The sequence below is a fragment of the Parasteatoda tepidariorum genome, chromosome 6 (genome assembly GCF_043381705.1).
Source record: "Parasteatoda tepidariorum isolate YZ-2023 chromosome 6, CAS_Ptep_4.0, whole genome shotgun sequence".
In the NCBI taxonomy this organism is placed as follows: domain Eukaryota; kingdom Metazoa; phylum Arthropoda; class Arachnida; order Araneae; family Theridiidae; genus Parasteatoda; species Parasteatoda tepidariorum.
In genome coordinates, this window is record NC_092209.1 from 91917319 (window position 1) to 91933994 (window position 16676).

Genomic DNA, 16676 nt, shown 5'->3' on the forward strand with positions numbered 1-16676 from the left:
ATTTTTTATCGCTTACGATAGATGGCACCACTAAATACAAAAATTTCGAATATTAACAGTAAAAATTTTGACTGCAATTTACAAACTGAAATACTGAAAATCGCTCAAACACGAGTTAAAATCACTCAAGTTTGAGTGAAACGATTCACTCAGGTAATACTGAAAATCACTCAAACTCGAGTGAAAATAACTCAAGTTTGAGTGACATTTTTTTCACTCAAATTGAGCTATTTCCATATAACTCTTTCACTTGAGTGATTTTAACTCAAGATGAGAAGGCCGGTTTTTTCTAGTTGAAAGAGTTAAATAGCACTCAAGTTGAGTTATTTTCACTCGTTCATTTTAAGAGAGTAAGTACCGAATTTTTATTCCATACTTTTTTGAATCATATTACTTCAAAAATTAGAATATGCAAGAAGTATACAGTAGCACATAATTTTATACCATTTAATTTTTCAAAACAATTATTTTAACAACAATTTTTATCAAAAAATTATAAACTAAAAAACGTAAAATAAAGAATTCTTAGGATAAAAAAAGCGATTTTAAAAATTCCTCATATTGAAATAAGAAACTTCCATAGTGTTTCTCTTTTTATTCTTATAGTTCTTGATCAGACGTAAAAAGCATTCTGTAGAGAACTATCATCAAGTAAGAAAAAAAATTTACAAGCTAATTTTTTATTATAAAAATCATGACACTTACCTTCTGTATAAATCCACAGAATTCCAAATGAAATGTTCTTCGTTTGAAAGTTTTATTTTCAAATAATATGTATTATCCCTTTATTACTTTTAGATAACGTACCACACATCAAAATTTTATAATTGTATAAGATCTCGATATGAATTTGAATATGTAGCTTAAAAACAGAACAACTGAATTCTAGTTGAAATTATCTATTCCTTCAAAACTAAAAAATACTTACCAAGAAAACGATAAAAAAATTTATTAATCATCAGCACAAATGACACTATTTCAAGTAATTTGTATGATTCTTTATTGCTGTTTCTTTATTGCTGCTGAATTATACAGATACAGAAATATATATCGTTCTATAACGAAGAAGATTATTCTATAACAATTGCTGTTCTTGACGTTCTGAATTTACATTTATTTATTGGAATGACGAAAGCAGTGCTGACTTCAGTTTAATTTGTAATGAATTGAAGACAGAAGAAATGCATTTTACCGTAAAACACACATCTGTAACAGTATGCGATAGCGAAATCGGAAGTTATCAGTTGCAAGTTTGTTGATAGTAAAAGTTGAAAATTATTGAGGAATTTTCTTCAAATGTTTGGCGTGTTCTGTTTCTTAAAGATTTAACAATGTTCTGGAGAGTTTTTTCAAGTTTTTCGGCTTTTTCCTTTGGGAAATTTTGCTTCTTATTTCGTGCAAAGAGAATGGCAACCGACACTGCCAGTGATTCTGATGGAACTGAATGAAAACGTGATAAATTAATGTCTAATATTTACAGGCTGCCGCTAGAGGGCGTTCTCAAGCGTTGCGATCGCGAATNTCTTATTTCGTGCAAAGAGAATGGCAACCGACTCTGCCAGTGATTCTGATGGAACTGAATGAAAACGTGATAAATTAATGTCTAATATTTACAGGCTGCCGCTAGAGGGGGTTCTCGAGCGTTGCGATTTCGAATACCTTTACGACTTTTATTAGTTTTAGGCTGATGACAACCAAATCAATCTGGAAATGAATGAGGAAAAACTGGATCCTACCACGTGATTTTTCAGCCAATAAAAATACTCCGACAATAAAGAACTTTTCATCTGATATGTGACACTAATTTGAAATAATCGAATCGACAGCAAGAGACAATCGCGAAAATATTAATTTCTTTTTTATTTTACTTTGTATGTCTTCTTTCTCTTCATTTATATACATTGTCATCCAATTCTGTGCCAAATTTGAAGTTAGTCGGGAAGTTAGTTTAAAATCGATTATAAAATTCCACCCGGACAGACATACACGAAGGCAAGTTTATATGAACGTGGTAATAAAAAAAGACGGCTTTTATCTGATATTTTTGTTTAAATAAACATTAATATTATAAAATTGTTCATGACCTCATAGGTATAAACAGATTGCTCAGTCCTCGCCTTCCCTATGAAGTGAATCGGGTGCCAGTGATTTCTGGTCGATACGAATTCCGCATCTAGCTGGTACCGACCACAGTGCTGGTGTGATAGATAGATGGATCGTAGGTTTGAGTCCCTTTGCCGTCTGACTGACCGTGGGAGGCTCTCTTGGTTTTCCTCTCCATGCAACGCAAATGCGGGTTATTTCCCTTAAAAATACCTCCACGAAGGCAAATTTCTCCCAATACTAGATCCAGGAGTTCCTGGATTGGGTTCAAAATTACAAGGTTACGGAGTTGAACATTTGTAGTCGTAAACCCAAAAAATGGGTCGGTTGTTCAACGACGGTTATAAAGTATACAATAAAACGTTTCAGTTGACCCAGTCTAAATCAAAATCTATTTGCGTACCTTTGCTCAGATTTAGAACGCAATCTAAAATAAAATGATCACTACTCACTTCACACTTTTACTGAGCGTAAATGAGAGTCCCTCTTGAATGGATGGTTATACTTAATTTACAAACCTTTTGCAATGCTCCATATAAAAGCTAAATTTAAGTCAAATGGCACTCCATATTTAAAGTATCGAAAAAGTGAGTGAAGATATTTGATTGAAAATAAATTCTGAGACTCAAAGATCTCATAAATCTTGTGATTCGATTTTATGGTTATCTAAATAATTCAAATGTGTGACTTAGTAGAGCCGCCGCGTTGAGAATGAACCTACCTTTTGTTATCTCGCTCTGGGATTCCAATGATTTGTTTACAGTTTGATATTTTGAAGGTTCGTCTAGAGTACCGTCTTTACGCACCTACCCTTGAGAATCTTACTTTTTATAAATTGTGTTTACAGAATAAACAAAATTGCCTTATATATTTTTTTAAAATAAATATATTCTATTATATAAAGTATGCATTTTTTTTCTACAAATAGTGATTGATTATCAGGCAATAATTTGAATAGTTTGTCCACAAGAAAACTTAAAATAGGCGACCGAAATCTATTTTTTCTACTTTCCAATGAAAACTTTAGGTACCTGGGCATTGAAAGATGTTTTAATAACTGTTTAGTTTGACAAAATATTTCATACTTTTTAAATTTATTATACCCTTATGTTGATTTAATTTAATTATTTTAAATAACTTCCTTGATTTTGATAATTGTTTTATTACTTAAGGATTACAACTGGTTAGAAACTCATTTTTTTTCCTCCAAATTATACATAGTTCAAAAAATGCTTTTTTTGAGTTTTTGGAAGAATCAAAAATAATTTGAATTTGTTGAAATTATTGCCTCATATCTTAAAAATGATTTATTTTACATATGTGAAGTTTTTTAGTTCGTTTTTAAACAGTATGATATGTTATAGGGGCCTAAAATACCTTTGTACCCGGGGACCTTGCATGCTATTAGGACGGCCCTGAACTCACTTTTTCTTTCTTTTAAATTCAGTAATAGAAGTGAAAGAGAATTTGCGATGAAACGCTTCTCTCGTGTTATGGCGACCTCTTAAGGTTTAAGAAAGAATTTTAAGAAATTTAATTTTCGGAATATCCGAATTTCGATTACATTTAGAAATTGTAAATAAGTTTGCTCAAAGAAAAAGAAAGTGTTTTTTTTTTTAATCTCAAATTGGCAACTTCATCTTGGAAACATCTTTAAGTATCAGTTTTTTTTAATCATGCCCGCTGACTCCAAAATATAACTTTGTGAAAAAGGTTTTATTCCGATCTTTTTATAAACAATCGTAATTAAGTTTGCTTTTCATCCACCATAAATTCTTAAATCGTTAGAACTACGAATATCCTTCGTTACAAAAATATTTTTACTGTATGAATTTGGTTAATTTAAAATAGAACAGAATTATACATTTGAGTTATCTAGAATTTTAAACTTTCTTTAAATGATTATATCGACCATTTTTCGTACTATAGCTCACCAAATAATTTTATAGTGTGAAATTTTAAATGCGTTTATAAGTTATTATAAAGCAATCTTTTAGTACTACTTTAGAATTCCGTTTAAAAATTTTAAACTTTCATTATAGTATATTAAAAAAAAATTTGTTTAAATGTGAACTGGTCAAGTTTGTCGTATAATAAATTTCTTCTGCACTGATGCTATGAAAAACTATCCATTTACCACAAAAATAATTTTTTTTTTTTGCGTCAATTTAGATAGTTCATAGAAAAATAAAATGCTTAAACTATCCGTTCTAATTATTTTGTATATTGTACTTTCGTAAAAAGAATAAATCTGTCACTTTTCGATCTGCAGCAAATCATATGATCTTCTATAGCGCCATTTCAAATACATCTAATGGCCACTATAAGTTTCGTATTTATGAAGGTAATCTAATTTGTTAAAATATTTAGCCTTTTTTACGAGATTAAATAATAAGTTTTAATGAACTAGTTCCAAAGAGGTTACAAACAATATTTTTTAGTGTTCATTACATAAAACTAATTGCAATTTAGGATGTTTCATGAATTCGTTTTCGTCAATGGGAAATCAAATTATATATTGAAGGGGAACTTTCTTCCCTAACTACGGTTTGAACGCTGCCGTTACGTCACAATAAATAGATTGCTCTATTGGACGGAGCGATCTGTCGATGCCGTACGAAAAACGAAAAATTTAATTGGTTTTTATCTTAAATGAACATTCTTTTCTTCTCATTTTGTTATAAATGTACTTTTTGTTATAAATTTGTATGAATGTTCCTAACTTAGCAAAAATCGTATTTCTTTAAGATTTTAACTTCTTCAGAAAGATATAATTGATAATGACACAAATTGAATCAATCGAAAGTTGATTTGTAAAACTGTAAACGATCGCTAAAGTCGTAGAAATTCGGTTCCAAAACCTGGCCGCCATAAAACAGATATCACACATTTACTTTCTATTGGGATAAACGTTTTGATCATTGCAATTCAATCAACAAATTTGATTTTTAAATTCCTATTCAATAGATATTTACTAAAAAAAACTCACCAAAGAAATTAGTTTGCAAAAATGTAAAAAGTTAATTCTTTATATCATTTAATGGCATGTGTTATATGGCTCCTTTAATATAATACATTTGCTGTTAAATAAATCAGTTTAGACGCGAATTTGAATATCATAAGTTGTTGCGCAATAATTTTTATTGTAGAACTATTTTGTAATAACATCTTTTAGTTATTGATTTGGAATGATAATAAACATATCAAAATAATCTAATATTAGCAAAAAGTAATTTTAGGATAATAAAGAATATAGGCCGTTGTATAAACAAAATATTTAAAGAAAAACACCTTTACAACTTTTAATTTGTCTTACAGTTCGTTCTTGCAGAAAAGCAATTGAACACTTCGTAAAGCAAAATTCTTATGGTTAGTATATGTGCTATGAATATATGATTTTAAGATATTGGTTCACTTTTTATTCTATCTCTAAGAGTTATATGCTTTGGTTATATTAAGAGAGTAGAAAAGAAACGATACGAACTGAAATATTGCTCTCTAGACAAGCGTTAATGATGCATTTTATACACTGAAACTAAGTGGATAGGACTAATAGCTTAGAAGTTATTTTTGTTCAAATTTTGACTCATACCTATATGACACTGTTATCTAGGCAATTGTTTTCTATGTATTATTTAATGCTTAACCAAAAACATAATAAATGAATAAAGTCAATAGCAATGATAATTCAAATGTGATACAAGTTTTTTTTTCTCCTGAAAAAGAATAGTTTTGCAGTAATACCTATTTACAAGGCAGGTAAATTTGAACATTTCAATTTTCAATGTGTAGCCAGTGGCTGGAAAATTCTAATGGCTTAGTCGCCACTTTTATTTTCAAACTTAACGAGTTATTACACCGACAAGGATAGGTTTTTATTTTTTGAATAGTCATTTTTTGAAAACATTTTTTTTTGTTTGCTTGCATAAAGTTTTATTATTCAAAGAAAAATTTATATCAGAAATAATCTACGGCAGTAAAAAAATAATTCAACAATAAAAATAATATAAATATATGATTAAATCTAATTAAACTTTGAAGGAACTTTATGTAAAAACATTTGGTGTTGCAAAACACATTTAATGTATGCATTACAACTTTGAAATATGTGAATTGTTTAAGAATTATAATCTTTCTATATGGATGAACTTTTGTCGTGATACGATTTCCTTTAAAAATTACCGGTTGTTTATTTAATTTAAGTCGCCACCTTTTTTTGTTGACACACTGTTATTTTAAGGTCTAATGCCAGGTATCGCTGTATAGACCAGGCATTATTCATCCAATAAAATGGAGTTTTTAAAGGTTTCAGGTGTATATCGGTTGGTGTCTCACTTGCCACACTTATATAGTCAAACATTAAAACACCTTCACGTAACTTTTAAATTATTGATTCTGTCGATCCATTGTCTAAATGGTCTTATCCTCAACATAGGCGGGGAAAAATAAACGTTAATTAATACGTTTTCAAATGGCCGATTTTTATGCTTTTAACGATTCTTACCTGATTTCGTAGTGATTTCTTCCGGATAAAAAATGCTTTCAATCACGAAATAAGAAGATCTAAACTGGCTTCTCAAAAAACAAAAAAAGAGTTTTTTTTTTTTTTTTTTTTTTAAATTTTTTTTTTTCTAGTTTATAAATATTTTTTTTGAAGTAATATTTTTAAAGCATATACCTTATTGTAAAAAATAGTTTTTTAATGAACTGTAGTTTTTATTTGTTTGCAATACGAAACCAGAGCTCAAGCCCAGATATAGTAGTTTGTTCCTAAAAAATGTGTAGTGTTTTAAAAATGAATGTTGCGATGATTGTAAAGTTTAGTATTTTTATTCAAAGTGAGTGAAATATAATTAGTTTCATGGGCTAAATGTTTACTTTACAAATTAAAGTACAATATCATGCTCCACTTTTTACATAAAAATCAATTTAATATTTTTAAGCAGCAAAGTTATGAGAGGTCATTCAATAACAAATGATGATAGGGTAAGAAAATTTGGTGTGGCTATTCATTTTAAACAGTAAATTCTATGCATCTTAAATTTTAACCATAAAATTTTATATAAATTGTATTTTAAGTAGTAAATTTCATACAACTTTGTAAACAGTGAATTGGATACAATTATTAGCAGAACACTTTTCATGCATTTGTAATTATCGTATGAGAGTATATAGTTTACATATATGCAACAATTTGAATCTTCACGCCAAAATAAATTAAGTGTATTAGAACACCCCTTAGCGAGACAAAGCAATTTTATTTTCTTACAGTGTAAGTCCTAGTGGGTATACCACCTGAAAAAGAAGCTTTTTAATGAAATAAGTCTTCTGTTCATTAAAAACAAGGGAACAAAAGTCCCCCCCTTTTTTTAAACAAAAAATACAAACTTTGAACTTTAAACAATTCATTCTATAATGTAATAGTCGGACATTTAGACAAGATAATTGACATTCATTAAGCAAATCTCCAAATTTGCTGTCCATCCCAAAGAAAAGTGCAATAAGGAACATCACTTTTAAAGATACTAATACAATAGTGAGGCCTAGTTGATTCACGACCTTATAACATCTCAAAAAGAATACGCATATAAGTATCTTTAATGGAATACGTCTCCTGCGAACAAAAAAGAACGGAAGAGGAGAAGTTCTTCTTTCCATTTTCTTCCGTTCCTTTAACAAATCTCCGGCGGCTAGAGTGAGAGAAAGAAAAAGCTGAGAGACAACATTCGACAGCGAACACAAAAATCGTTTGCTCACGTCCTGCAGCGGGAAAAGAAAAGAAAGATACGTTCATTTACCGGATCGAATCGAGCTGGACTCTCCGAAGCGCAACCGTTCGATGGACGCCCCATTTAGCCTCTGACGTCGACAGGATCCTAGAAAAGGGTATTACTTTATGCATAGGTCGTCCCTTTCCTACCTCAGCTCGGCCAGGAATTATTGAAAGAAAAATGGCGAATGAAATTAAACTTTAAACATATTACGATAGCAGACGTGAAAAAGAAGAACAATAGTTCACTATTTGAGAACTATTTTACTTTTCAAATGGAACAATTGTTTCTAAACTCGAAGCATTTTGATTTAGATTTGTAAATCTGTTCCATTTAAATCGATATAAATCGGTTGCCGAGAGCAGTTATATTGATCTTCATTATTTAAAAATTAAGGAAATGTAATTGCAAATTTCGCTTTTTTTGTGATGGACTCTACAAAATATGCATAGAATCCCTTTCCTAGCTTGGTGGGGATGGGGGAGGGGAAATAAATAAATGAGAAATGAAATAAACTTTACATGGCAACATGTATTATGATGGCAGACGATAAGGGATGAAAAAGAACGACGACTGTTTGAAAACTATTTTACTTTAAAAATGAAATGTAACAATTTCTTGCTCCGACTCGAAATATTTTCATTTAGAATTGTAAATCTGCCTTTTTTTAAAATCTTTATAAATCGAGCCAAAATGAATGATCAGATAGGCTGAACTTTATGATTTAAGATAAAGAAAATTAAATTCTAAAATGAATTAAATTTTTAATGAAAGGAATCTACAGAATATAGAAATTGCTAATTACTTTGGGATTTGAACACGAATTCAGTTTTGTACATGACCATTTGTACTATATTATAATTGTTATTTTGCTTTTATTTGTTATGTTAGCATTGTTATCTGGAAATTTCTTTGTTCTTTAAGCAATCGAGCACTTAATTTGGAACTTCATAAACTCTCATTTGTTTTCTTTGTCACGTTCGAAGTTGGTTTACCTTTATTGCTTAGTTCATTACATTTGGAGGATTAGACATTATTGCTATTTTAGAGCTACCAGGATTTCCTTCCTTCAATATTTCATAGTCATCGGCCGAACATTTATGTCTATATAGAGATAAGATTATTTTGATTCACTTCTTATACTTACTTGGAGATGCTATGCCAGAAATCACTTGTTTTTGTAAATTATTGTTTATATGTCTTAGTTTTATCTCCCTCTGTTTAAACTCATAAAATAAATGGATAATAACACGTATTCCAAAAATGGCCGAAATCTCAGAAAATCAAAAAAAAAAAAAAAAAAAAAAAAAAAAAAAAAAAAANAAAATTAAAAAAAAAAAAAAAAAAAAATACTATTTAACGAATTAAGAAGGAAGGTCTCTGTAACCTTTACGGCAAACCTTGTGTCGGGATTTTCTTTTTAGTGTCACCAAAATGTTTCAACTAAAAACCTTTTTTCAATAAAGCAAAAATATTGCAGTTTCAAACCTTTCATCTTAAAAGGATTAAAAATTATTTTTTTTAAAGCCTTTTTAAGAAGTATTGTCACTAAAGGTCCATCATGACGTTTTAGCTGACGTCACACCAGCGATCCAATTGCATTTGTCCATTTCATGACAAGGTGGATTTTAGCTGAGCATAACATGACTTTTCGAAAAGAAACCTAAAAATGACCTAGATTTAAGATTATTTTCACCTTGAAACTAGCTTTATGAAAGGGGTTTTTCACACTTGAAAACCCTAAGTCAACATGGATTTAAGGTTTTTATATAGAAGATTGTTTTCCAAGGTTTTGGATGAGGGTAATTCGCGTAGAATGGAGCACAGTTCTCGTTTTAAGGTCAGAAGGTTTACACGTAAATCGCATTACGAACCTTTTTAAAGTTTACATGAAAAGGTTTCAGCTGAGAGAAAATAAATCTTATTTTGCTATCTGGNTTTTTTTTTTTTTTTTTTTTTTTTTTTTTTTTTTTTTTTTTTTGCTTTCGCGTAGGAAACTAAATATTTTTTCGCATCCACCTACAAAATGAGTGACCAAGTTAGACAACAGATAATCCTATCAGCCTATCGGGAAAAACTATAAACTCATTTTTTCTACTGCACATCTGATAATTAAGTGAAATATTTGCACAAGCGTTTGTTAAATTTTACCCAAAACAATGATGATGCAAATGGAGGTAAAACCTTGCATTAAAATTTTAGTATTCACTACGCCGTTAATGAAACATGGTAAATAATTTTGCTTTTAAGTGAGAATAAATTATCTGGTTTTTAAAGTGTTGATTACATTTGAAACAAGCCATGCATTGCAAAGACTTTTATGTTTATAAATATATTTTGATTTATATTGATAAAAGAACATAAACTTTCTACTATATATGCGATTTAGCTTTGCATTGTATGCATTTATCTTTGCATATAAATATAATGAAGGTCGTCCTCATTTGAAAATGAGTAAAATAAAGTTGCTTTACATATTTTGCATACAACTTAACTTACAACTTCAATATAACTTCTTCCGCAAGCTTCAATGTAATACGAAATGACAATGTTGTTTTTACTGAATGACAGTTAAATTTTTCTAAGTTTGAGGGCAAAGCATGGAGTTTTATGGGGGGGGGGGAATTTCAAAAAAGACTTCCAATGCTTTGTGAATAATTGAATCAATTTGGAAATTATTCAAATATATAAATAATAAATATTCTTTAAAATGCTACTTGTAATCAGTTTGTGAATTCTTCAAATTTATAAACTTATTGGTTGTAAAAAATGATGTTAGTTAAAATGGGGTGTGTATTTGGAATATATGCGTTATGAATTTGTTATAACATATTCTTCATTCCAGAAAAATTATCTTATTGACTATCGTCTAGCATATTAAGGATTTAAAATTAGTGAAATCCACTTGTAATTTTTTTTTCTAAATAAAAAATCATCTTTAACTATATAAAGTTGTATAAATTGATATTAAGCGAAAGCATATTGTACAGTATTTTTTTTCTATCTAATAAAAATATATTACATGATAATATAAAAGCTAAAAATATCTATTTCTAATTTCCATATGAGTCAAAAAAATCCATTAAGGGTATAAAAACTAAACATGAATTCAATTAATTTTATTTCAGAAGAGAGAAAAATAAACTTTTGAAACAATGGCTTAAAAACGAATTCCACTTGATTCTCCTCATGCGTGACGTTTCAAAATACAAAGCTCTTGCAGGGCTGTTCTCAAAAAGTATAATCGTTGCCATTCGAAAAAAGAAATATTAGATTTTCGTGTTCGTATTCCCGAGATAACCACGAAACAACAAAATACCCCGAGGTTTCTAATTAACACTCAATGATGCTAAAAGATATTACGATTAAATCTACATTTGAAAACGATTATTTTTAGAAAATTCGTTTGCTTTGGCTGACTTAATTAAGGAGACAAAAGTCTTTTGTGCTTTACCTGGAATGGATGAAAAGCGAGTCTTCTGCGTCGACCGAATGCAGCTGTCTGTGTGCATTCATGGTGGGCAGCATACTTAATCAGATAAATGTAAAGAACCCTCAAGGGCTGCTGGGATGAAAATGGACTGGAGATAAATTAGAAAGGCTCCACCTTGACGAAGATGTCGTCTGGGAAAGCTTCATATTCCGGAGGATCGTTTGGAGCAAGCGTTTTCAAGAATAAATGAATATTAAAATTCGTTAAGACAGACAATAGCGGTTTTAAAGCTGTGAATTTTGTGGTGTCATAATTTTTCGGTACAACCAGTTTCTAAAATTGAAAATAAAATATCTTTTAATGCATGAATAAAAAATATATACATACATTTCATTTCCCTTAGATTTAGAATAAATAAAGCGAACTTCGGGCGATGTTTCAATTTAAAACAAATTAAGAAATTCAAGTGATAATTAAAATTCTAAAGTGGTTATTTACTAATGGTTATAACTCCAGTCCAAACAAACAGAAAAGAAACAAGTGCAATATATTTGTAGCTAATTCGCTATTTTTAGAGTCGGAATATTTTTAATAAATAAATAGACCGAGATTCATTTCTTCTAATATGATAATTAAATTTCGGGCATCATTAGAACATGAAATAAATTCAAAGAATAATTCGCTGCAAAGTATATAATTGCAAAGTATAGTGCAAGTATAGTTTTCCCTCGCTCTTTGGAGTCGTGTACGTTAATCAGCATCAACTAGTAAAATCGTACAGTATTGCTTATTGGAATTTCAAAAAAGTTTTTACCAAAAAAGAAATGTATCAATGTGATATTTCAGAACCCATTCATTTTGTCTTTACTGGAAAATTAATTCTAATTGTAATTATTCTTTTTTTTTTCTTCTGTCTTATGAATGTCTAATACCTGAAACGCACAAGTTTAAAAACAATTAATTTTTCAATAATTGCAAAAAGTATTTGCTGATCATATTACTAACTCTTCAGAATCATTGGTAAGTGAATCATTAATAACCGTAATGAAGGATTTGTCATATGTTTTTATTCTGATATTTATGATTTTGTTTCGTCATGTGTTTTTATTCTATTTTGTTCTGATTCTGCTGTCGTAAATTAGAACGGTCCTTTTCATTTTTATCCTTTTTTTAGTAATAACAGCACCGCTAGTATAAGAAAGTCACTATGGTATAGTAGTGAAAAATGTTTAGGACTATTGGGCAACAAAGAATATTGGATGAACGGTGGAAAATGTTTAGTCCGTTGTTATTATAGACATCAGGGTAAAACATATTGAGCAGATAGTGTGGGATTTCTTTTTTGAACTGTTAGTTCTGTGGGGGAGAATCGACCTCTATGAAAAGGTACCCCATCCTACAATCGAGCCTTATATACTAATAGTGAATTGTATTCTTGTAGGTCCTATGAACCTTAGTACGTGACTGCTCATAAACCTTCGAAGTTGAAAATACAAATTGAATAAGCGTATCGAAGAAGAAAATTATCAGTTAGTCAAAAAGTAAAGACTTTATAGAATTTTTGTAGAGTAACGAAGCTTAAAAATAACTACTAAGCTTCTTTTTTCAATTCCTCCTATTGGTTCATATACTCTCCCTCTATATCTTGATAAAATTATTTGCCACTATAATGTAAATACAACAGATATTATTTTAAGGATTCAATGAAGGCAAATGTATGACTAATGTAACGAAATAAATTTTTGTTATCGAGAGCTCATCTTTGAATTTTACGGTGGATGATGTTAATACAGTTATTTTTTTAGCAAATTTTAATTCATTTAATAAATAAGGATGAACGAAAAAGGAATTTTCTGAAGCGTTACTCATAGTTTTAAATTTTACTATAAGCGATTCAGGTTTTCACATATTTTAAACATAACTTCAGTGATAATTATAACTCTATTTCAACTTGTAGAGCTCTATTTGAACAACAACAAAAAAAAGAGATCATTGCTCTCTTTTAAATATTTAATTATTTTATATTTGCTGAGTCAGATAAATTTAATAAAAAACATGACGTGTTAGCAAGTGTGGTTCACTTCACCCAATTTATACTTTGATGGTACCACGCGCCCTTTTTTCCTTCTTCCCACTATTCCTATACATATATTTACATATCTTGTTCAAATTTTAGATCATTCATAAGACTTTTTATTCATTCAAGTTCAAATACATTTTTTTAAACTAGTAGTGAATGACACTGGACGTTACTACAGTTTTTTCTTTTTCAAATATTAATTCATTCATTTTAGTTTTATATGGCTGACATTTTTTTTAATTATTTAATTAAAAGTAATGAAAATAAAATTTTTCTGTGTTGACCTAAGTAGTATTTGACTTTTTTTTTTAAAAAAAATTATTATTACTTGTTAGGTTATGATTACCAGTTGATAAAATTAACAACGGTTATTAAAAAAAAAATTATTATATATTAACCCTTGAAAGAGAATTAATTAAATAAAAAGTACCCTCGCATATTTGTTAAAATACAACAACAAAATAAGCATAAGAACGTAGGGAAACCAGGGGAGAAAAAATTATTATTTACAAACACCAATTTAATGAAACCGCTATTAGCGAGAAAAAAGTTTATTTGGAGCATGGGTGATCGAAGATGAAGAGGACCCATTAAATGGCAGACATGTCTATTCGCGTATATATATAATGCGACATCTACAAGAAAGGAGAAATGTCATCTGTTGATACTTCTCTTCTTGGCCCTCGTCCAATCTTTTTCTCAATGAACCTGTTACCTTTATTCATGATTCTCAAAGGGGAGGGGGGGAACTCTCATCCCCCTCTTTATCAATCTTTCCGAAAATTCTGTCTCTCGTGATAATAATTTGAGGGACTATGGGAAATGTTTTCTTTTTTTTTTTGGGTGCTTTTTTTGGACAAAAACGCCCCCCCCCCCCGATGGTCAAAAATAATGAATTCTTTTAATTCTCTTTATAATTTTGATAAATATTCTATCGGAAATTCTGTTTTGGTCTTTCGCTAGTAAAATTTTTTGAGATAATTACTATTAAAGAAGTAATTAATTTATATAAGGACGCAGGGTATTTTTTTTTAACTTTCCACGCGTCCTAAAAAAAAAATACACTAATATTTGTAACATTTATACACATTTTTTGTGGCATTAATACAAATTCTTGATCTTGCCTAATAAGGTTGAATGTATCTCAAATCTGAAAATAGCTTCCAAAGCTACAGAATTATTTTTTTTAATTCTTAATGGTTGGTATGGAATGGAATATTCTTAATGGTTCAAAGGGGTGATCTCAAATATGCTAATGAATCAGTGAGAGCAGACGATATTTTAAATTACAAAATCAGACACAAAAACATACTTTCTCTGAATAAACATTTTTTTCCCAACGGATTTAGATTTCTGACCCTCCAAATATAGAAGGTAGTCATAGGAAACTATGGGAAACAGGGTCCCCATAGTTTTATCAGGACAGCGTTCTCAAGTTTGGACTCCTTAATGTTAATTTCACTTCTTGCGTATTTCACCATAGTTCAAACGGATTAAAACAAAAAAAATTTCTAAATAATTTAAAATTATTTTAAAAAACTATTCTTTAAAAAATAAAATTATTTGCCAAACAAAAATTATTTAAAATTTGTTTATCCAAAGATAATTTTATGCAAAAAAAAATTAATTTTAGTCAATATTTATTTTATTTCATAACTGAGGAAGAAATTTAAAATGTAAGGTTAAAGTTATTATTTGCATGGTGAAATTTGATTGAAAGTCCCTCTAAAATTGCATTTTAAATATAAGACTTGTTTGATTTCTCAGGAACTATTCAACCGATTTTGCACACGTTTTGTATTTTGCCCATGCAATATTACATTCCTTAAAATGACGCAAAATTGTGTACCTTACAATTCGAAATATTTTTCGACTGTTATTAAATAAAATAATAAATATTTACTAAATAAATTTTTATCCTTGGATAAATTCTCGAGACCCTATTTCACAGACGGTCTAAATTTAGCCTCATTCATTACTTCCCCTCAAATTGTTTCTTCCTACTAGTTTAAAAGTGTTATATTTAAAAGACAAACTTCTAGGCGAGAGAGTTCATTGGAAATGTCTTAGTACGCGGCTAGGGCTGTTCTGAAGTCAAAACAGTTTGGAAGCTCCAATAGCGACCCACAAAAACTTCTCTGCTTCAGTAATGAAGAACCGAGGAGGTATTTCAAATTTTCCCACCTCATTATAGATAACAATAAAATTCTAAAACGGTCGAGTTCTGTCCATTTTATTGATTTTTCTATGTCCATCATGCTCTGATTGTTAAGCTGACAAAAATCGTTTGCTGACATTAGGTCGGAATTCAGCATAATGGCTCAATGAAGCAATCCGAATTTTTGTAAACCATTTTGCGTAAAATTATAGACTTTTGATTGGCCAAATGTGTCATTGCCAAAATGTAGCTAAAAACTCATGGATTAGCGAAATATAGATTTTTTGTGTTATTCATACGATAAATTAATGAAGACTGTTGTTTAAACAAAATTCATTAAAAAAGAAACGTAAAATAAAGTTTCTATTCCATTTCTTCCTTTGCTTACTCAGGCTCTGCGTATGACAACATTTTTGCAATATTAGTCTTGATTCTGTGCTACAAGTTTGACACAACATTTATGCCCCTCTTTCATACAAACATTGCTGCAAAAATAAACAACAAAAAAAATGTTATTTTAAAATAAATGGAGAGAGAAACCAGTTTTGAAATGCGAAAATGACTAAGATCTGTTTTTTAAAAAAGAAATCTGATGCAAAAGGGGGAAATATTTTATTGCGTAATTTATTTCATGATATTTTATTTACATTGAAAAATAATTTTAAAAATATAGAGATTTTTTTTAAAATTTTAAATTAAGATAATCTTGGTTTGATATAAAATTCGAAGAAAGAATATATTTTATGCGTTAATAATAAAATAGAATTTTCAAATTTTCATTTTCTTTTAATATTTTATAAAACTGCGCTTCTGTAGTTCAAAAAATACAATAAATTAAAATAAATTTACTGTACTTGTAGAAATTAATTTTAAGTTCTATAACTTATCTGCAGGAATAAATTGAAACCAAGTATATAATTCATCACAGCAGGGCATTCCATAATCACTGCCTTTAATGTATATTTTTGTGAATCCTAGTCAAAATGAAGTCATAAAAGTATCCACAGTAGGGATTGCGACTTAATATTTAAGAGAGGAAAAAATAAAAAATGTTCTCAGTATCCTTTCTCGAGGAAACGGGGAGCACTAAAACCTGTTTGAAAACCGAGAGGGGTTAAAAGTCGAATGTGA

At 29.4% G+C, this 16676-nt stretch overlaps 2 protein-coding genes across 2 annotated transcripts in view; one reads left to right on the top strand and one right to left on the bottom strand.

The window, feature by feature from the left end:
* Positions 1-11401, bottom strand: part of LOC107445196 (nucleoside hydrolase) — a 50124-nt gene extending 38723 nt beyond the window's left edge. Inside the window, exon 1 of the mRNA XM_071182878.1 lies at positions 11329-11401. Coding sequence (XP_071038979.1) covers positions 11329-11386 — 58 coding nt within the window. The 5' untranslated portion in view covers positions 11387-11401. The remainder of the gene's footprint in view (positions 1-11328) is intronic.
* The window catches only part of LOC107445183 (uncharacterized), a 165548-nt gene that overhangs the window by 8910 nt on the left and 139962 nt on the right, over positions 1-16676 (top strand). The gene's annotated exons all lie outside the window — the stretch shown is intronic.